At 59.5% G+C, this 20,239-nt stretch overlaps 2 protein-coding genes across 4 annotated transcripts; both read right to left on the bottom strand.

The window, feature by feature from the left end:
• Positions 1–81: 81 nt before the first annotated feature.
• MYOZ3 (myozenin 3) lies at positions 82–4,133 on the bottom strand. The gene is made up of 7 exons (XM_072348628.1): positions 4,122–4,133; positions 3,335–3,410; positions 3,087–3,241; positions 2,867–2,929; positions 2,615–2,759; positions 2,124–2,295; positions 82–241 (listed from the first exon to the last, which is right to left on the bottom strand). The coding sequence occupies exons 2-7, from the start codon at positions 3,363–3,365 to the stop codon at positions 82–84; spliced, it is 726 nt and encodes a 241-aa protein (XP_072204729.1). The 5' UTR covers positions 3,366–3,410; positions 4,122–4,133.
• A 378-nt stretch (positions 4,134–4,511) lies between these two features.
• Positions 4,512–19,697, bottom strand: SYNPO (synaptopodin). Of its 3 annotated transcripts, none has more exons than XM_072348544.1 (4): positions 19,677–19,697; positions 16,235–16,580; positions 7,821–10,210; positions 4,512–6,379 (listed from the first exon to the last, which is right to left on the bottom strand). In XM_072348544.1, the coding sequence occupies exons 2-4, from the start codon at positions 16,467–16,469 to the stop codon at positions 5,657–5,659; spliced, it is 3,348 nt and encodes a 1,115-aa protein (XP_072204645.1). In that variant the 5' UTR covers positions 16,470–16,580; positions 19,677–19,697; the 3' UTR covers positions 4,512–5,656. The 3 variants fall into 3 exon arrangements, with proteins under 3 accessions (XP_072204645.1, XP_072204644.1, XP_072204646.1); XM_072348543.1 differs by lacking the exon at positions 19,677–19,697 and adding an exon at positions 19,654–19,674 and having other exon boundaries at positions 16,235–16,694; XM_072348545.1 differs by lacking the exon at positions 19,677–19,697 and adding an exon at positions 19,654–19,670.
• Positions 19,698–20,239: the final 542 nt, after the last annotated feature.

Raw genomic sequence — 20,239 nt, 5'->3', positions numbered from 1 at the left:
ATCCCCTCTCCCCTGCTGTGCAAAGCACGGTTCACTCTAGCAAGAAAAGCATCCGTGGCGATGGGGAAGGGAGCGTGGGTGCTACAGCTCATCACTCTCAGGCAGAACCCGTGCCCAGCCTTGTGGGACTCTGTTGAAGTTGGGTCTGCGGGAGATCACATCCAGAACGCTCAGGTCCAGCTCAGCAGGAGGCACATAGAAGAGGTCACTGAGCTGGGCTTTGTCAAACGGGGTGGGAGTCCTGTGGTACAAGAGAGGGTGGACTTAGCACAGCACATAGATGGTGTGTGAAAGTGATGGATAAAGCAGGTCTGGGAGCATTAATTCAACAAGCCCGACAATACCAGCAACAGCTTTCCAGGATCCCTCACATTCTGCTTGCTTAGCAGTCTACTTCTATACAGAGTGAAACCCCATTCAAATTTGGGTAGACCAGGGTTGTACTTCTTGGTGTGTGAGAGCTCATGGCTGTACCAGGGAGGAGGAAGCCTGCTGGTGCATTTACTGCAGTCATGAGATGTGAAGAGAGCAGGTGATGGTGACAAACCCTCTGGTCTACAGACAGCAGCTTGTTTGCAGCTGATGTGTTCTGCAGGGGCTGATTGCTCTGCCTCCTGATTGCTCTGCCTCCTGATTGCTCTAGCACATGTGCAGGCAAATGGCTTTCTCCTGGCCCTGGTTCCAGCTCGCCTTTTGGGACGGCTCTTGAACTATGACTAACAGGAGGAGCAGCGCGGGGGCAAAGAGCTGTCATCCCTTCCTGGAGCAATGTCGAAAGGGAGCGGGGTGAGCAGTGCCAGCCCCCAGAAAGCCAAGAATGTTGGGTTTGGAACACCACGTTTGGGTTCATCTATCAATAAGGCAGAGCTGGGAGTGTTTGCTTTGGGTAGCGCTGCACGAATGCGAGCAACGTGGCACTGTTTTGCAACAGCATCCTGGGGAGAAATAAGAGGGGAAAGGTAAACGAGAGGCTCGTTCAGAAGCCGCCTCAGCCCCATTTAAAGAGTCATTTTCAGAGCTTTGTTTTCACTCTCTCTTAAGGTAGCAAACTTCAGCAAGCTGGCTGAAGGTCTGTGCTTCACAGCATGAAAGCTGAGAAGAAATCAGTCTGCTTTAAAGCAGTTGCTGTTGAGATGGTGAACTTTCCCTTGCCCTGTGACACACGCGAGCTGTGCTGGGATTCACCTAACTCTAGGCAACGCTGCTGGCTTCTCACTGGCTGCTCTGTTCCAAAAAGTGTGTTTTTCTGCAGTTTGGTATTTGATGAACTGAGAAGTGATTTAAAAGCCAACAGCTTGGAAGATCATGACAAGCCCAAGTTGAAAGCAGATTGGCTCTCAGAATCTTCATGCCTCAGTGAAGAATTAGAGGAGGTGGCGAGAGGCTCGGTGTTAAATTAGCATCCATCTGTATTAAATAACAGTTCAAGGCTTTAAATAGAAAGGCAGCGTGTGAGAGGGGAGAAATGGTGCAGGGTAAAGCATCATTCAGAAACATGCCCTTGCTCGAGTCTCTGTCCGTAAATAAATACTGAGGCAGGAAGATGGGTAAATGCTGAAAGCAAAGAGCCAAGTGTTTACAGCAGCTCCTTGTTCCCCATCCCTGGTGTTACTGCACCACAGCACTGGAGGTGAATGGCTGGGAAGCTGTGGGCTGCTCCCACCACCAGATCTCCTGAGTGGCCACCAAATGCCTTTCCTGATAGCTTTTCCTTGGCAGTGCCCATTCCAGGTGCTGACCTCGACCCTGGTGTAACTGGGAGGCACGTGGGGGGCACAGCAGCTGAGAGCACAGAGCTTGCCAGGCTGAGCCATCAGCAGCATGCCTGGAGCCTTCTGTCCCAAACAGGTGTTTGGAAAGGAGCTGGTGACCTCTTAGCACCTCGTGAGAAGATTAACCTTTGCGCCCCTGTGCTTCCAGCAGCTATTTGGCTACCTTAAGGAAATTAAGAGAGGCGCTGCCTGTGCCACTGCTCCATCCAGCAGAACATCAGTGAACCCTTCCCCAAGAATGAGAACGAGTCCTCCCAAGCTTCAGCAGGTGTCCCCCATGGTACCCAATGGGATGGATGGAGGGAGGGAGGTGCTCCAGGCTGGGGGTGCTGATGCTTCATCCAGCCTTACCTGTTGAAGTTTACGAAATCCCCATGTGGGAGTTTCATGAGCAGCTGGTTCTCGCTGCCCACAGCCTTGTCCTTGTCACCCACGTGTCCATGCCACGGGGAGCGGTAGCCCTTGGGAATGGCGGTGGCATTGAACTTCTCTGGGGGCACTTCTTTGAGAGGGGTTGAGTACCCTGTGGGGAGGGGGTTAGATACATGTAAAAACACTGCTATATCTATATATCCATAAATCCAAGGGAGCTGTGTGGCAATACTGGCTTTTCTTTTGCTGCTGCAGCCTCCAAGGCATGTGCAAAGCTTGTGGCATATCTGGGATGAGGAGGACCTCTTCACTCCTGGGTGGGGGCTGTTCCCCATGGGCAGGGAGGGAGGGAAGGGAAAGCACAGCACTCAGATCACCTTCTCTGAGGGACAGACCAGGGTGCACTGCCCATCTACCCTATAGCACTGCATGGAAACCACAACAGGGTCAGATTTGGGATGCGAGCTCACCTGGTGCCAGAGAATCTGGATTGAGGACTTTGATCATGTGCAAGACTTTTTCTGTCTTCTTGGGCACCTCGGGAGGCCCACCATGGGGTGACACTGCCACGTGCAGCTCGGAGTGATAGCTCTGCTGGCCCTCAGCGTTCCCAGCCTGTGGGTAGAAGGGTTGGAGGCTCAGCCTGCCCAGCTGCCCAAAATGGGGGAGCGAGGGATACAAGCAGGAACACTTCGATGCTACCTTTGATGCTGTCTACTCACCGTCCACTCGTTGGCTGCTCCTTCTCCTCTCTCAGTGCCGTGTGAGCCAGCTGGCCCTGGGAGCTGCAAGAAGTGGAGGATGGGGCTCAGGGCTGTGCTGCCATCCCCTTACTACGAGTGGGATGCTGGACCATGCTGCGCACTCAGCCCACCAAGCCATCCCCTGCTAAGGCTGCAAGAGGTTGGGGACACCACCCTGCCCAGAGCCAGGCACACACACCTTCCTGTAGCCACTGGGCTGTTCAAAGACAAAGCGCTGCATCCGCTTCTGCCGCTGCTGGAAGAGCTGGGAGCCACGGTTGGTACTCAGGGAGAGCTCCTCCAGCATCACATCCTGCGGTGTGCTCATCTTCTTGCCCAGGTCCAGCTGGGGAGCTGAAGATGTGAGGGGAGAGCATGGATGAGGACCTCGGTGTGAGGATGGGGGGTTGCTATCGGGGCTTGGCAGTGTGTGTGTGCTCTGCTTACCATCTCCAGGATCTGCTTTCATGATGGTCATCGCCTGCTGCCACGGTCCTGGGGCAGAGCTGTGGGATGAGGACGACTGCAAGAGAAAGGTGGACCTGGGTGATGGCTGGGCACGGGAAGCTGCTCCCCACAGCAGCACTGGGGATGCTCAGAGCCCTGGGGACGCCCTACATGTGAGTAGAGCTGTGTTTTTGTGTGCCCACCCCAATCTTTGCATCTGTCACCTCTCCCTCTCACCCCCACCAGACCCCTATTGGGAAGCCTGGAGTCATCCTGTGTCTGATTTCCTTTTTATCTTCCTTTAGGGCAGAACTATGCCCAGCACTGTAGCAAGGCGTCCTTACCCCCGAGCCCCACTGGGAGCAGAGCTGCGGGTCCTGGCTGCTCCCACCCTCTGCCTCAGCAGAGCTATTTTCAGCTGCTGGTCTCAAAGGCTGCAACCCCGACCCCTCAGAGCAAGGAACCGAGGAGCCCAGCCTGTGGGGTGAGTGGGGATTCAGGCTGTCACCTTCCCCTAGGAGCCCTGGGCAGCTCCGTGTCCCCCCAGGCTGTGGCTGCATGGTGCGTGGCACATGGTTCTTTGCCAGCCTCTGGCTCTGATGTTGCCCATCCTCATCTGGCAGCAGCATTGAGGAACAGGGAACAGCTCGTTCCTCTGCAAACCTTTCCCTGGCCCTGCCTGCTGCATACCATTAAGGGACCACATCACGACCCCAAGGCTGGGCTGTCCCCCAGCCCTGTGCACCCACCCGTCCCTTGGCCTGAGCGCAGCACCTCGATTCCCTACCTGTCCAGGGGATTCCTTGTGGTAGCAGGGGCTGAGGATGCCCTGTGGTTCTGCTGTGTACGAAGACACAGTGTGGCTTCAGCCAGCAGTGTTGGGTGGCCCCAGCTGGAACCCTGAGCTTCTGCTGCTCGCCCCGACCCGTGCTGGGCTCTGGCCGGGATGCCGAGGTCTGGCTGCGGAGCAACGGTTATTTCTGGCTGAGAAAGGGGCGGAGCGAGGCTGACCCTTGGGGACAGGGATGGTGCCACCCCAGCACTGAGCAGGGCTGACCCTTGAGGGCAGACCCCCAGGCAGGGGTGGTGGCTGTGAGCAGGAGATGACTGCATGCACCCGGGCACCTGGGGACGGTCGGAAGCAAGCAGGCAGGCAGGTGGGATAGCGGCAGTTTATTTCCGAGCTGGGAATACATGTGCATGGCGCAGGCAGGGTGTGGTGGCTGCAGAACCCCGGGGACAAGGATGCTTGCTACCACAGTATGTTCCCAGGGGAAGGGACAGGGGGACAGGGGCTACCCCAATAGGCACCATGATGTGGTACCACCCCCGTTTTGTTTGCTGCTCTCGCTGGCACCAAGGCTGCACCCTCCCAGTTCCCTCTAGTTGCTGCCTTAGCTCTCCCTGTGTTGCTCCCCAAGCTCTACCCTATAACAGTATCCACTCTGTTGCCCCCCTCTCCCCATCACCCCCATCATTTACCATTACTGCTCCAGGGAGCTCAGCCCTTTGCAGGCAGCTCCCATGTAGACACCGATCTGTCCCCAGACCCTCAAACCTGCATCCAGACCTCCTCCCAGCCTTCTGCAACCTGCACTGCTGACTTCTGTGTGCCCCCATCTCCCCCCGTCGCACTGCCCTCCGTCCCTGCCATGTCCCTCTGTAGGAACAGGGATGGGGACAGTGACAGGGGTTGGTGCTGGCCCCTTCCGCCTGGGCAACAGGAGACGACATGTCCACGGTCCCCTTGGCATGACAATAAATAACTCTGGATATCTTCATTATCACTAGGGCAGAATTTAGGGGACGTTCTTTCAGGAAGGGTCAAAAATTCAAAAGAAAAAAATAAACAACATAAAAGCGACGAAGACTTGGAGGAGGGGAGGATAAAATATTCACTTCTCCTCCCCCCAAATCTGGTTTCAATTGAAAGCAGCCGGGCTGCCAAGCAGGGCTGGGCAAGGTGCCCCAACCGTGCTGTGCCACCCCCAGAAAGCTGAGCCGTGGGGTGCTGGGCTGTGCCCCCCCAGTACTGGATACAGGGATGGTCCCGCTGCCAGCTGCCCTGCGCTCAGTGCTGAGCACGCAGTCCTGCCCCCAAAAGGTTAGGGTGGTAAAAATAGCTCTGGGCAACGGGGCTGTGGGCGGGCGGGAGGTGGCTGACCCCGGTGATGCATTGATAGGGACGCGGCCAGCCCGTGCACCACCAGCCCGGAGCCTCTCCCTGCCTGGGGACCCGCGCCGGGATCGTTGTCCCCCATCCCGCGGGTGGCACCGTGGGTATTGCCCCGTCCCCAAGCGGTGCGCGTGGCTGGGGCCGCTCTAGGAGGTGCAGGGGGCCCCCGACGGTAACCCCCCCGCCTTCAGCCGCAGGCTCCCGCTCCAGCCCCGCGGACACAGGTTGAAGCTGTGGATGCCCGGGCTCTTGGTTCCGGAATCTTCGGAGTCGATGGAGACGTCCGAGTCCGTCGGGGACCGGGAGCTGTAGCGTTTGGCCGGGGAGCGCGCGCCCACCACCGGCGATGCCAAAGGGCTCTTTGGAGTTGGGGACGGCCCGGCCGGGCTGGATGGCAGCAGGAGCCGGCGGCCCTCTGCCCAGGTGGCTCGGGACACCCCGGGGGAGGCACAGGGCCGCTCTGTTAGGGGCGATTTGTGCGATGGCGAGGGGCTGCCCGGCGCAGCCAGCACGCTGCGGGCGCGCTGCGGAGTCGCGGCTTTGCACCCCTGCGGCAAACCGGGGGGACCCACGGCCGGGGGGGTGAAGGGCCGGGAGCCGTCCGGCCCCTGGGGTTTGGGAGAGGAGCTCTTCCTGCGCGCTGCGTTGATGATGTTCCTGGCGAGCCGCGCTTGCATCTGGCGGCTGGCTCGGGGCTCGGTATCCTGCCGCTGCGGGGACAGCGACCGCTCGCTCCAGGGCGGGGACCGGGGCGGCCCCTGCTCCAGCTCGGGCACCGAGATGGGGCTGACCCAGCCGTCCTGGCTGCCCTGGTGCCGCGCCAGCCGTGGGGTCCAGGTGGGCGAGGCGGGGAGGGACGGCCGCCTTTCCTGCGGGGACAGAAAGTGCGTTAGTGTCCCCCGATGGCACTGCTTGGAAACCTAGCAGTGATGATGGGAAGAGGTGAGAGGGGAGCAACTCTAATGTTCCCTCCCAAGAGGCCTTTTTTGGTGACAGAAGCACAGTTCCATTGGTGTGGGCACACAGGGACATCTCTGCCCTGCGGTGCTGCCACTGCCCATGTAGATGGGGCCATTATTAACCCACAGAGGTTGGCCAAGCCACAATCCATCACTCTTACCCAAACAGAGAATCACAGAATGGCTTGGGTTGGAAGGGACCTTAAAGATCATCCGGTTCCATACGTAACCCAGGGTCTCACTATGTGTTGATGCCCCTGGTACCGAGCTTTGCCACCCTGCAGATCCTCCTGAGGCAGCAGAAAAGAGAAGAGACAGGTTTGATAGTAGACGTGAGTGTATTGAGAAAGAGGAAGGGGGAAAAATGCAGGAGAAATAAAAGCACAGTCAAAAGGCAACTTGTTAATGCAGAGAGCAGCAAGAGCCCATGGTACTCCCTGTCTCCACTGGGCACCTCCCCGCCCCAACCCCATCCCCTTGCTGTGCAGGATGGATCTGCTGCGTGCCCATTGGATGTGAGGAAGCCAGCATCTGGGCAAGGAGCACGTCTGCTGGTGCATCCCACGGTCAGACCTTGAGCTGTCAGGCCCTGGAGATGCCTCTGAACTTCCAGCACTGAGCCCTGCCCATGCAGTCCCTCATCTCCTGGCTGTGCCAGCCCTGCTAGCAGCCCAGTCCAGCACTGAGCTGCCCAGCTGCAGCAGCATTTGTTAGCTGGCTGCTGCCAGGCTGGATCGGGCAGAGCAGCATCAGTCTAAGCAATACATCTCCTCCTTGGACCTGGAGGGAGACAAGGGAGGTACAGGAATCACAGCGTGACCCCAGTGCCACCCCCAAAGTGAGGAGGAGGCTTCTCTCTGCGGTGCGGGAGCAAAGAAGAGACAGATCCCAAAGGAGCAGCAGAAGAGACAGGAGCAGGCACAGTGCGGTGGGAGGGCGGAATGTCCCCTTGGCCATGCTTTGGTTTGGAGAGCTGGAAGTACAGAAGGTGAGAAAAGGACCGAGGCAGAGCCAGACTGCTCCATAAAGTTTCCAGGCAAGAGAGAAAGCAGCAGAGGTGCTGCGGGTCAGAGGTGCTGTGGGTCAGCAGTGCTCCTGTCCATGCACTTTGCTTTGCAGACTCGGCCCCATTTGGCACAGACACACAGCTCCCATTGCCCCAGTGGGGCTCAGCACCGTGTCCTCACCCCATAGCACTGCCATAGGGTTGGGCTCTGGGAGCCACTGCGCTACTTCATTTTGTCTTTCATTTTTTCGTCCCCCTTTCATAGGTCAGTTTGGCCAGCTGGGGGGGAGCCCAACATCTGCCCACGTTCACTCTCTACTTGTAGTAAAAAGAAGGCTTCCACACCTGTGGCTCGATCCCTGCGTTCCTGGTGGAGTAGGAGGGTCGAGGAGCCTGGAAGCCAGCCTTGGCTCGAGGGGAGCGCCCGTGGCACGGCGATGCCAGCAGCAGCTCTGCACCACCGCCTCCGGCACCGTGAGTCATGGGCAGAGCCCCGGTGGCACTGGGGAAAGGGCTGGAAGCGGCCCCGTGTGTGGTGGGAGGTTGCCAAATGGGGGATGGAGGTATCGGGGAGGTGGGGCAGGAGGTGTGCTGTGGGTAGGAGTAAGCGCTGGGAGGTGAGGGTCTGGGTGGTGGCATGGACCTCGCTGGAGCTTTGGATGGGGAGAGGATGAAGAGTGAAGGCTGGAGCTGGTAGGGCTGGTGCTTGGATTGCTCCACCTCATTCTCTGTCAGGTTGTTGCCGTAGAGAGAGGCAGGGGGGGTTTTGGAGGGCTGGGAGGGGCTCCTGGTGGGGTGTCTGGAGATCATGGGTGACAGGCAAGCGTTGGCATCATACTTCCAGGAGGGAGGCAACGACATGGTGGGTGATGGGGAGCGCAGCAGCTCAGGCTGGGAGGGAGCCTCGATGATGAACTTCTCCATGCGGGACTGCCGGCGGGCAAAGAGCTCAGCCCCCTTCCCTCTGGCCTCGCTCAGGTTATGGCTGGGCTGCGGCTTTGGCTTTGGCTTCACCATGGGGGACTTGAGGCAGGAGGACCACGCTGGGGCATCGTCAGGCACCGGGAGGGGCTGTGCAGCCCTAGATGTGCTGGTGGGGACATAGTTGGCGGCTTCGGCCCCTAAAGCAAAGGGCTCATCCTCAGCACCAGGATCCCCATGCTGCTCCTTCTGCTTCTTCCTGATGTCTGCGCTCTGCACCAAATCCAGCAGGTCGGGGTTGGGGCCCAACTTGGGCTTCTCAACAAAGGTGAACATGGACTTCTTGTGGCCCCTACGTGCCGCCGACTCCTCCAGGATGCCTGTTTTAGGCAAGGGGACCACTGCTTCCAGCCCATAACTGGGGCCTGGCAGCGCCTTCTGCTCCCCAGGGGGGTACAGGGCCGAGTAGGTGGGGGGTGAGCGGACCCTGCTGAGTGGGGGTGGGCTGCCCAGTGTCTCTGCGTAGGTGGGTGGTGGGGGCTCAGCACTGGGGGCTCGCTCTGTGGGCTGGCTCAGCCCAGGGGGCGTCTGGGTGCCAAACGGCCGCGCTGTGCGGTTCTTCACTGGTTTGGGTTTGGCCAGGGTGAGGTGGACCTCATAGTACTGCCTGCCCTGAGCCCCGCTCTGCACCTGCGTGGCTGGGGGTGCTGACCCTGGGGGTGTGCTGGCCGTCACTGTGGGTGTGTTGGATGTCACTACGGGTGCACTGGATGTCACCATGGGAGGACTTGCCATCCCCGTGGGTGCACTGGCCATTCCCATGGCTGCGTCAGCCATCCCCATTGGTATGTTGGCTGCCACTATGGGTGTGCTGGCTGTCCCCATTGGCACACTGGTTGTCACTATATGCGTGCTGGCCGTCCCTACGGGCATGCTGGCTGTCCCAGTGGGTGTACTGGCTGTCACCATGGGTGCGCTGGCTGTCCCTGTGCTTATGTTGGCTGATGCCATGGGTGCACTGGCTGTCCCCATGGCTGTGCTGGCCATTGCCACACCAGTAGGTATGCTGGCTGTCACCAGGGGTGCACTGGCTGTCACTACAGGTGTACTAGCCATCCCTATGGGCGTGCTAGCTCTCCTCACAGTCATGTTGGCTGTCAGTGTGGGCATGGTGGCTGTCCCCATGGGTACACTGTCTGTCCCCAGAGGTGTGCCAGCTGTCCCCATGGTCATGCTGGCTGTCCCTGCAGGCATGCTGGCTGTCCCTAAGGATGTGCTGGCTGTCCCCATGGGTGCATTGGCTGTCACTGTGGGCACACTGGGCACCTCACCATTCTTCTGCTTAGGAATGCACACGTCCTCTGGTGGGGCAGGAGTGGCCACTCTTGTCCCCAAGCTGTCCTGTGTCCCCTGGACCCCTCCCTCTTCACTCTCCACATTCTCCTTGTGCACACCATTGGCAGCAGCCAGTGCCATGTTCTCCTTCAGGTAGATACTCAGTGGGACTTGCTGAGCTTCAGTAGGGGACTCCCGGAGAGGTGCCACATTCTCTTGCTCCCCCAGTGTTCCCTGGCTGCTGTGCCCCTCACCCGTCTCCATGTCACCTCCCTGTGTCCCCAGGCTCATTGGCAGCCCCGTGCCATGCCCTGTGCCGGTCCCAGTGAGCCCGTCGACGCGCTGCCTGCGGCGGTGGAAGAGCAGCACACCCTTGGAGCTGGGGCTGGGTGCCGTGGTGAGCTGTGCCACGATCCTGCGGCTCCGCGCCTTCGCCTCTTTCAGCTCCTTCTCAGAGAGGCTGGAGCTGCGGGAGAGACCTGGGTGAGGAGAGAGGAGAGGAGTGGGGGGTTAGCAGGGCTTGGCCCTCTTCAGAGTGCCCCCAGCACCCCGAGCCCAGGGATGCCTCCTCTCCAGCCCAGCCTTGTTGCATCTGGGTGTGCTGCCGGGAGTAACCCCTGAAGCCCAGAAGACAGCCACCGTGGGGCAGATGTGACCATTCCTCCCGCCCAGCAGGGCTGAGGGGAGCGTCCCTACATCTCACTCCCCAGGACAGTTTATCTCCCCAGGCTCTGCGCGCTGATCCCAGTGACCGTATGGGAAAGGAATTTCTCAAAAGGCTTCAGGAGGTTTCAGGTTGCGGCTCAAAGGATTTCAGCCCCTGGCTCAAACACACATGGGGTAGGGAAGGTGTCACCCCGGCCCTCTCCCTAAATCATGATGCACTGCCCCACAAATGCAGGAGCGTAAACCCAGCCTCATCACTTTGCTATAGGACCTGTGTGTATGAACCCGGCACGTATGTGTGCAGCAACACGAGATGGCAGCAGCCGACAGGAGCTGGGCAGGATCCCGACCCGACACAGCCCGCAGCAACGCGCCAACCCCATTCCTTCACAGCCTGTAAAAGCACTAAAAGCGGCCGGCTGTGCGTCTGCTAACTGCGCTGAAAGCCCTCCGAGCACCGCTGGGCTCCTCCAGCTCTGGCCAAAAGGTCAGGGCCAAAGCTTTTCCCAAACACCGAAAGGATGTGGAGCTGCCGGGAACACATTTTCTTGGGGTGAGCCATTTCCTATGAGCGTGCTCTGAAACACCCATGGCCACTGGGAAGGGCAATGCCACCAAACAGCCCCCAGCATCTTTCCTCACTACAGGGTCCATGCGCCATGCCCAGGAACGCTGCCATGAGGGCCCCATCCACACCCGGACGGAGGTGGGTGGCCGATCCCAGCTCCTCCGGGCGCAGGCAGCGTCCACTCCCCTTCCCTTCATGTGTTTTTCATTTTCTTGCCTTCTGTGCTGCTTGGGAGCCTTCCAGGATATTTTAAGCGTTGGTTCAGCCTACCAGCGAAGGAAGGGATGAATGACTAAGCCAAATCATTCCAGAGAGCCCGTGGTGGGGCGAGAAAGCTGCTGCGAGTTGGGCATCCCCTCCCCATCACCCTCCATCCCATCCGTTCCATCTCTTGTAGTCACATCTGTAGGATGTTTGCAGCCATTTGAACTGCTCATCCCTCAGCCAGCACGGAGGAACCGACCGGAGAGGAGGAGGAGTACAGACAGACCAAGCTTTAGGGCAGCCCAGCAGTGGGATTTAGCTGTGCCAAGAGGAGAAAAAGGCAGAAATACCATCGCAAACCCTCCTGGAAGCGATGAGCCCATCCGCAGCGGGCGTTCCAGCTCTCCCCGTCCGCAGCCGGCATTGTTGAATGCGACATTTCTATTTGCTTTGGCGGCGGCACAGAGCGGGGAAGCGGCTTCCTGTGGCCGGGCTGCCTGGAGGGCTGCCAGCCCCGCGGCTCGGAGCCGCCACTCGCCCCTCACCGTAGAGGAGTGGGGAAACGGGGCCGGGGAGCTGTTGGGAAACAAGCCGCAGGCTCCAGATGTCTGAGCATTTCACGCTCCGACCCAAGCATCCTTGGAGGCCGGGGCCGCCTATGAAGCAGAGCTCTCAGCAGAGCCATTCTGGAGCCTCTCGCTCTTGCTACTGCCTTTTAATAGCCACCGAGGGGCTGTGGGGGTGTCCTCGGAGCTGGAGGGATGACTCAGCCTTTGGCCAGGGATGTCCCGGCTTGCTGAGCCCCGCACCCAGCGCTGGGACCCCATAGACAGTGGTCCTGCACACAACCTGCTCCTGGCCACTGATGGAGCCCCGGCCAAAGCTCAGCTCCAAGGGCTGAGTGGCTCTTCCTTCCTTCCCACGCCGCTCGCCATCGGGCTGCTGTTTGGGAAGGAAACGTCTCCTGTCCCTGAGTGTCCCAGCCACTTCCAAGAGCAATGAATCAGCCCTGCCAGCACTCTGACCCCACGGCGGGGACGTCCCTGAGCCCTGGGATGCTGCAGAAGGAGGTGCAGCATCACTGGGATCTCGTGTGTGCAATCAACCACATGTGCACCTTCAGCATCATCTCAGTGCAATGCACTTTACCTTGGCCAGAGCAGCCTGTAGCTCTCTACCTACAGATATAGACCTATATCTATGTACAGCTAGTGACCTATATAGGCCCTTGCTTCTTATATTTCCAGCAACAGCTCAGGGTTAAACAGCCTCTTCTGAATCTGTCAGCCTTTCCCTCTTCTCTCTCCTCCAGAGTGAGGGTGATGAAAGGCATTTCTGTTGTCCTCCCTTCCTGGCCAGATGGGAAAAGCCCTCTTTCCAGCTCAGCTCTCCATGCCAACACTGGGTCTCCTCGCACAGGGATGAAGCGTGAAACACACCCATGCAATTACACAGCAGTGATGGAAGACAATGATCTGGGAGCTGCTTCCTTGCAGGTCTGGCTGTGACAATGAGATGTCCTGGTGGAGATGGGGGAATTACATCCCAGCCCCACTCCTGGCTCACACAGGATGCTCAGATTGCATCACAGAGGATTTAACTCCATGCCCAGCACCAGCCCTATGGAGCTGAGGAGCATCCAAGGCCAAGAAGAGAAAAATGATGAACCTCAGCTCCACCATCTTTGCACAGACCCGCAGCCGCCCCCGAGCAGTGCTGGGAATGGGGAACCCGCTGGTTGCACCCAAATGCTGAGGGCTTCGGACACGGAGCAGGTTTGGGGCAGGGAAGCCAGCTGGCCTTCTGCCTGAACTACAGCTGTGAGGGGCTTTTTGCAGTGCACACAAACGCACACATTTCAGTCTGCTCTTCCCTCCAGCTCTCAGTTCTCCCAAATAATCTGCTGCCAGGAAAACAAGAAGGGTAGCGCAGGCAGGCAGTCTGGCTGGCTAGGAACAATTAACATGCAGAGATAAAAACACGACAATTTTCTGCCTCATTCCCAGCTTCCAACACTCCTGGTAGAAAAACTCCATGAAGTTTCCATCAGTTGCTGGCCCTACAGACTCCCAAATCCCCGAGTTGAGCAGCCCTGTGCTGCCAGGCAGGATCAGAGCACGGGGCCTCTCCTCTGCCAGCAACAAAATCTGGCACAGCGAGAAAATTCGATTCGCTTGCAAGTTCTCCCTGAGCTCCGTTCATGAGGGCTTTGCTGGATTTGGAGCTGCTTGCTCCCCGCTGCCCTGCACAGCTCCTGGCTCCTGGCCGTGCCTCGGCTTGTGCCTGGCCCTCAGCACCCAAACTTGCCCCACTTCTGCCTAAAATCACCCCAAAAGTGTGGGGCGGCGAGTCGTGGGGCCGCCATCTCCCAGTGGAGGGAATGAGGAGAAGGGGTTGGGTATGGGACCACTGGGAATGTCATCGGATACCACTTGTGCCCAAAACAGAGCAGGGAAGAGACCGGGGCAAAGTGGTGGCCCTGGTGTGTCTCTTGCCCATGGAGAGGACAGTGCATGGAAGGAGAGATGCAGAGCTGAGAGATGCGATCCCCACCGCCTCACAGCCACCCCAACCCACGGACACAGGCACGGGCACGCGTGGGACTCATTTCTATAGAGACAAATGCAGCACAGCTCTCCCCAGGCGGCTCCACAAAAGGGGGACACCCCCGGCACCACGCAGCGCCGGGCACCCCCAGCTCCCCACAGCCCCAGCTCGTCGCATCCCGCCCAAACACCCCCCGATCCCTGCACCCTTATGACCCCACTCCCCGGCCCAGCCCCCAGCCGACCTCCCCGCCGCCCTCCGTTCTCCCTCCGCTTCCCGGCTCCCTCTCCCCGGGGTCTCCCGAGACCCGCTCCTACCCGCTGTGCCGGTGCCGGTGCCGCCGCCGCTCGACTGCACCGGGGGAGGAGGCGGCGGGCAGGAAAGTTGCAGCGGCTCCGCCCTCGGAGCGGGCCCGGGGGGGGGGTGGAGGGGCGGCGGGCGGGGGCCAGGCGGGCCGGGGCCGCTGGGGGTGCCGCTGCTCGGTCCCGTGTCCTCCCCGGTACAGCGGATCGCACAGCACCGCGCGGGATGCGACGGCACGGGGCAACCGTCCCGGTGGTGAGGACAGTTCCGACGGCTCTGCCCTGCTCGTCCCAGCCTGGCTGGGTCTGCCCTGAGCAACCGCGAGAGCATCGCGAGCATCCCTTTACCCATCTCTGAGCACCCCCTAACCCAGCCCCGAGCACCTCCTTACCTCCCTGCCTTCATGCCAGGAGCACAGTGGGGTCACGCTGATCCTGAGCCCTCCGGCACGATGGTGACAGCACTGGGACCCATCTGCAGCACGCAGAGCCCTGAACACTGCTGTGCTCCCCAGTCTGTCTGCACCCCCGGATGAGCTCCTGGCTTTATATTTTTGCCTTTCTAATCTCCTTTCTTCCTGCTGCTCTTTGCTTTTCTGTGCTTTTCTGGTTTTTGAGGGAGCCCGGCGCTTGCTCAGCATCCCCCAGGGAGCGAAACCTTCTGTTTATTTGCACACCAGACAGAGAAACCAGTCCTGCCTCCTGCATCTCGCTGCCGGTGCCTCTACCCGGGGCTCTCCAAGAGGTGCCAACCCGTTGGGGCCGCTGGGCCAGATCACAGTCAAGAAATGGGGCTGGATGGGGCTGCTGACCCTGCAGGGTGGGTGCACACTGCTCGGTGATGCACTCCCTGTGCCATTCCTGCAGGCACTGGGGTAGGGATGGATGCACCGACATCAGAAATTGACAGATAAGGAGAAAATGAGCAGATCCCCAACACATCCCAAAGATGCTTTTGCAAATACCCCACTGCAAGGGTAGCCCTAATGCTTAGCTTGGGCCCCAGCTCCAGAGCCAGCCCGGCACCACTGACCCATAGCGTTATTGTAGGGCTGTTGCCAGGGCTTGGGACCCTCAGTGACATCCTGCCCAGTGGCTCTGGAAAGTCTGACAGTCATGCAGGCAGCGGATGGCAGTGATCTCACTCAGGGGGAGGAGGAAACGGGGCAGACAAACGCTTTCCAGCAAACCTGTTGAGTTACTTTAAATTCCAGGCTGGCAGCAGAACTTCTGGATCGTGGCTCGGGATAGGAAAATGCTGAGCCTGGACAGAGCCGGGCCTGACCTTTCCCACTGCAGATCCACCATCCCAAACAGAGGGAGAAATGGGAAACGCTCTGAGTCCGTCTGCAGCCATGAAACACGACGCTGCACGGCTTCACTGAGCCAAGAGCTTGGCTGAGGTTCCCACCTCCAAACTGTCATCCCATCCTGGGGACTGCTGGTGTGAGGGTGAACAGTACCCCCAAGATAGATGGGTTTGGGAAAGCCCATTTGGAGCCCCCAAGGCGAAAGGGCTGCTTTAGGAAAACCACTCCACAGCATCACCAGAGGGCTCATTTCCAGCAGGGATGTGGCACACCTGCCCTGGCAGCTGAAATAACAGCTGGTGGGGGGAAATAGAGCGGTGGAAGCAGAGCTTAAAGATGGGTCCCCTGGCTGCAGGGAGGATTGGGAGCCAACATCTCCTCCTGGGGCTGTTCTAACCTCATCTGGGTGTTTGCACTGGGGTCCTCATGGCTGTGAGCAATGCGGTGTCAGGGAGCATTGCAGAGAGCAACCAGCCTGAAATAAAGTGCTTGATTTCTAAATGGGGGCCTGAAATAGAGATGGCCTGAAGCCACATAGCAGGAGCATCCATGCAGACTCATCTCCCATACACAGCACAGCTGTGCCATGCTCTGGGTGGGGAGAGAGGCCCAAATCCCACAGAGTGCCCCATTATCTGTTTATGACCCCAGGACACTCCTATGCCCCACTCAGCTCTCAGAGACTGTGGGAACCCACCCACTGCTCCGTGCCCCTGCCCAGGGATGGCACAGATTCCTCTGATTTTTGAGGGTACTGAGATCATCCGAAGCTAAAAAAGCCTCAGAGCACAGCTGGGACCCAGCACCCATCGCCCTGCATGGGAGGAACCCCAACCACACTATGTGCTAACATGCTGCAGCCCCATGGTGCTAACATGCTTTGCAGGGGGATAAGGGAGTCCTTACTTGCTTTCCTGGGCTCACTGGAGGGAGCGATGAGGACGCGCTTGATCTTCACCAACCTCCACTCCTGGCTGGGGTCATCCATGGGGCCGGCTGCTGTTGGGGGCAGCTGTGGGGCAGGGCTGAGGGCACAGCAGTCTGAGGGGGCTGCAGGCTCAGTGTTGGTGCTCCCTGTGGGGAGCTCAGGGCCTGGGACGTCCCGGCTGTCGCTCTCCTGTCGCAGTGGTGCCTTCAGCATCCTGCCAGCTTCCTTTCTCCGCTCCTGGGGACGATGCTCAGTGACTCCGAAGATCCAACTGGCTGCTCAGGGCCGGAGGGCTGGCTCTGCTCTGGGAGCGTCCCCTTCCATCTGAGGAGGAAACAGGCACAGTCCTCACTCCTCAGCCCCTCTCTCGGTGCCTCCAGAGCTATGTCACCAAGGAGAGTTCTGCGGGGTTTTCTCTTTTGCAGCCCAACAGAGGACCTGTGCGAAGGGAGGGGGAACGCTGAGCAATCCACTCGCACTTCCCCTTCTGAAGGATGGGGCACCTCACCCCTCCACCCCTACCCAAGGCACTGGGGGCTGTGTTCGGCTCATGTTGGTGCTTGCTCAAGGCAGGAGCCCCAGCTCCCACCTCCATCCTGCACCCAGCTCACAAGGCCGGGCTGTGTTTAACTATTGCATGACTCACAGCTCTGGGACAAGCGCCGACACAGTCACTTCCCTCTGTTCTGCTGAGCTGAAATCCTGCTGAGTGATGAGTGCACGCAGCACCACAGCCAAGAGGAAAGGTATGGGATGGGAGCAGGGATCAGCACGTGGGGACAGGATGCGGCTCAGCACAGCGGGGAAATTCCTGCACACCGAGTCCAGAAGGGTTTTGCACGACCCAAAGCCCACCCCACTGCCTGGATTGAGGTGATGCCAGCAGAGATGGCTCAGTGCCACGGCGTTGAGCTCAGGATCGCATCTCGCACTTTTCTCTTCTGGAATCCCTCCTCCCTCCACTATTCGATGTGGATTTGCAGAGGGATCCCTCTGCAGCTTCCACCACCCACAATGAGCCCCTCCCACTCACAGGGGCCGTACTGGGCTCTGCAGGGCACTGTGCGTTACTGCTGCTGTGCTGGAGCAAAGGGTGCCCAGGTGGGATGTGAGCACCCAGCTGCCAGCCCTATGGGCACACAGGCTGTGAGAGGGTGCAGTGTGGCACCAAAGCCCCTCCTGCCTCAAGACCTTACAACAGGAGCATGTGCTGCTCCTAAATGCATGAACTGCAAGTGGTGCCGGGGGGGGGAAGAGTGAAAAATACATGGAAATATCCCTACATTCACCAAATCTGGCGGCAGGAACACCTCTCGCTCTCTCCCTGCCCACTCAATGGGGTCTGACGTGCTCTCCCCTCTGCCTTCCTCACAACCTGCCGCCCCTCCCCATCCAAAAAGGAAAACTAAAGTTAACTTTCCACCTCCCACACACAGATTTTTTGGCAGGCGCTGCTGGCATTGAGGCTGCCAGCACTGCAGAGAGCCCTCCTCCCAGCTCCGAGCCCCCCACACCCAACAAGGGGATGTGGGGGACACGGGGCATCCATCCTGCCCCCACCGCAGCCCAGGTGTGTGGGCAGAAGCAATGTCCCAATGGGGCTCCCCTGCCTCAGGGATGCTGTCCTCGTGTCCCCATCGCCACCCTCCACTTGGTTTCCATCATCTCTCAACGAGCCCAGGGGGGCAGGGGGGGGGCTGTGGTGTGCAGGCTCTCGGGTTTCCCTGGGTCAAGCAGCGGGTCGCTGTCACTCAGGCAGGACCCCACTGCCCAGACTTTCAGTCCCCAGCTCCGGTCACAAGATCGGCGCCTTCCCTTTCCAAAATAGACTGAGTGCAAGCCATACATCGGGGGATTTTTGCACCTTCCCTGTGCCAGCAGCTCAGTGTCCCACAGGGGCATCTTGGCACAGCATCTTCTCTCCAACACTGCAGTTCCTGGCACTGGGAACCCCAGGGTAGGGGTTTCTGTGCCATCCCTGCACTGTTGGCATGAACCATGAGGCAGAGATCCCCCAAACCTGCTGCTTTATGCTGTAACATGGTACCTCTCAGGGACCCTTTGGCACCATCCTAGTGCAGCAGAAGGCTGAGATGGGATGCATCCCCAAAGGGCAAACCCCTGCAGGACCCTGTTGGACCCTATTTCTTTAAGGGAACGCCGCCTCCACAACTGATACGGAGATGTCCCTGCGGTGTGGCTGTCACTTGGAGCCGTGCCTGGGCTGCCCTGTGCCCGGCTGCTGTCACCTCTGCTGCAATCCAATACCACCCCAGGCTCCCTGCGGTCCCTCACTGCTGGGAGCTGCCAGCACCATTCCATCCACCTCAGGACCCCACTGCAATGTCCCCAAATCCTGCTAGGTCTGCATGGGGATGTGTGGGCATCGGGGTTGTAGGGTGCTCCAGGACAGGTCTCTTGTCCTCTGTCCTCCTCAGCAGGGCTACCAGAACTGCTGATGCCATTCACAGCACTGTGTCTGTGACTGCAGGCAGGGCAGGACCTGCTCAGCAGCAGGCAGGTGGCAGCCCGTCCAACACACTGCTTTCCTGGGGACCCTGTGAGGGCAGATCCCAGCCTCACTTTGTCCCCTACACTTCCTGGAGGTGAGGACAGCCCCAGCCCAGCTGTCATTCTCAGGGCAATGTGGGGGCAGGAAGCACCAGGGTTGGTGGAGACTTTGGGTGCCACCAGCAGAGCTCCTGTGCCACCAAGGTGAGACCAAGGTGCCACCGAGGTGAGTGGCAGTGAGTGCAGCCGGGAGCATCTGGGGACGGGAGCATCTGGGGACTGGAGCCATGCATGTGTGTGTTCAGCACCCAGCCCTGGTCCTGCCAAAACCACCATACAGTCGGAATGAAGCTGCTGAGGACGCAGCCTGGCAGCACGGACAGCCCCTGGCCCAGCCCAGCTCTCCCTGTGCTCTGTTTTCTTTCTCTGCTTTTCTCTCTTAACCCCTTAAGGATCCTGCAGGATTGGTGCAGTGGGGCTGTACAGCCAAATGCTGCACAGTTCCTGCATAGCCCTGGGGACTGTGGATGGGGATGGGGACAGGAGTGGGGGCAAGGGTGGGGACATTGGGACAGAAATAGGGACAGAGAAAGGGATGGGGGTGGGAACAGAAACCGGGACACCACTGCTTCTGTGGGTGGCTCTGCTGCCTGCAGGCACCCGAGTGCTGCTCTCCCTGCTTTCCCCCACCAGTCTCTCCCACCCTTTTGTACCCCATGGTACCTCCATCCCATGGGGGCAGCCCGCCGACACTCAGGCTCACCGCGCTCATCTCTCCCCCCATCCCCACCATCCTCATTCTCCCTCTGAGAAGCAATCCCCCCTCCACAGCCCTATGGCCACCCACCCGGGGGCCGTGGCTGCACTCCCCGCACTGTACCCATACCTGTGTCCCCATTGTGCCCATACCCGGTCCCTGCCGGCAGCTCGGCTCGGTTCTCCTCTCCTGCTCTGCTCCAGCCGCTGAGGAGGGCAGGCAGAAAAGGGGGGAGAGGGGCGGGAGGAGGGGAGCGGGGAAATGAAACTTTAATAGCACAGAGCCCCTTTTGTTTCCCGGCATATGGGATATTTCATACATGCTGAAGGCATTAACCACCTATGTGCTTCCAGGGCTGGCGGCAGCGGGGAGCGCAGCACAGCTGGAGGCAGCCCCTGTCCCCCACATCCCTTCCTCCAGGGGGGGAGCCTAATTGTAGCTCCCCATTGTAGAGACACACTGTAAGGAGAGATGAGAACTGGGAGGGGGAGGGGGGGGGGCGGTGGGACCCCCCAGCAGCTCTCCCCCCCCATTGCCCTCCTGCTTTGGAGACACAGAGAGGACACCCAATCCTGCAACACTGTGACTCATGTGTCCCATCCCATCCCACACCCCAAGGCACAAAACCATCCCTAAGAGCAGCAAGGCTGGAAGACACCCCTGGTGGGTGCCCTTGTGCTGATTCCCCCTCCATCTCCCTCCATAGAACCCCTTG

Source organism: Excalfactoria chinensis, chromosome 13 (genome assembly GCF_039878825.1).
Source record: "Excalfactoria chinensis isolate bCotChi1 chromosome 13, bCotChi1.hap2, whole genome shotgun sequence".
In the NCBI taxonomy this organism is placed as follows: domain Eukaryota; kingdom Metazoa; phylum Chordata; class Aves; order Galliformes; family Phasianidae; genus Excalfactoria; species Excalfactoria chinensis.
Note: the sequence above shows the minus strand (reverse complement) of the source record. Positions and strands in the feature narration are given on the sequence as shown.

Bases quoted from the DNA above. Each gene is read 5' to 3' on its own strand.
- MYOZ3 (XM_072348628.1), bottom strand. From the start codon at position 3,365: ATGACCATCATGAAAGCAGATCCTGGAGATG. The intron at 2,930-3,086 runs GTGTGTGTGCCT...CACTTCTTGCAG, and splicing joins AGCCCAGTGGCTACAGGAAG to CTCCCAGGGCCAGCTGGCTC. The intron at 2,760-2,866 runs GTGAGTAGACAG...TTCTACCCACAG, and splicing joins GAGCAGCCAACGAGTGGACG to GCTGGGAACGCTGAGGGCCA.
- SYNPO (XM_072348544.1), bottom strand. From the start codon at position 16,469: ATGCTGAAGGCACCACTGCGACAGGAGAGCGACAGCCGGGACGTCCCA. The intron at 10,211-16,234 runs GTAAGGACTCCC...CTCCTCACCCAG, and splicing joins CAGTGAGCCCAGGAAAGCAA to GTCTCTCCCGCAGCTCCAGC. The intron at 6,380-7,820 runs GTGTGGAAGCCT...CTGTCCCCGCAG, and splicing joins ACGCAGGGATCGAGCCACAG to GAAAGGCGGCCGTCCCTCCC.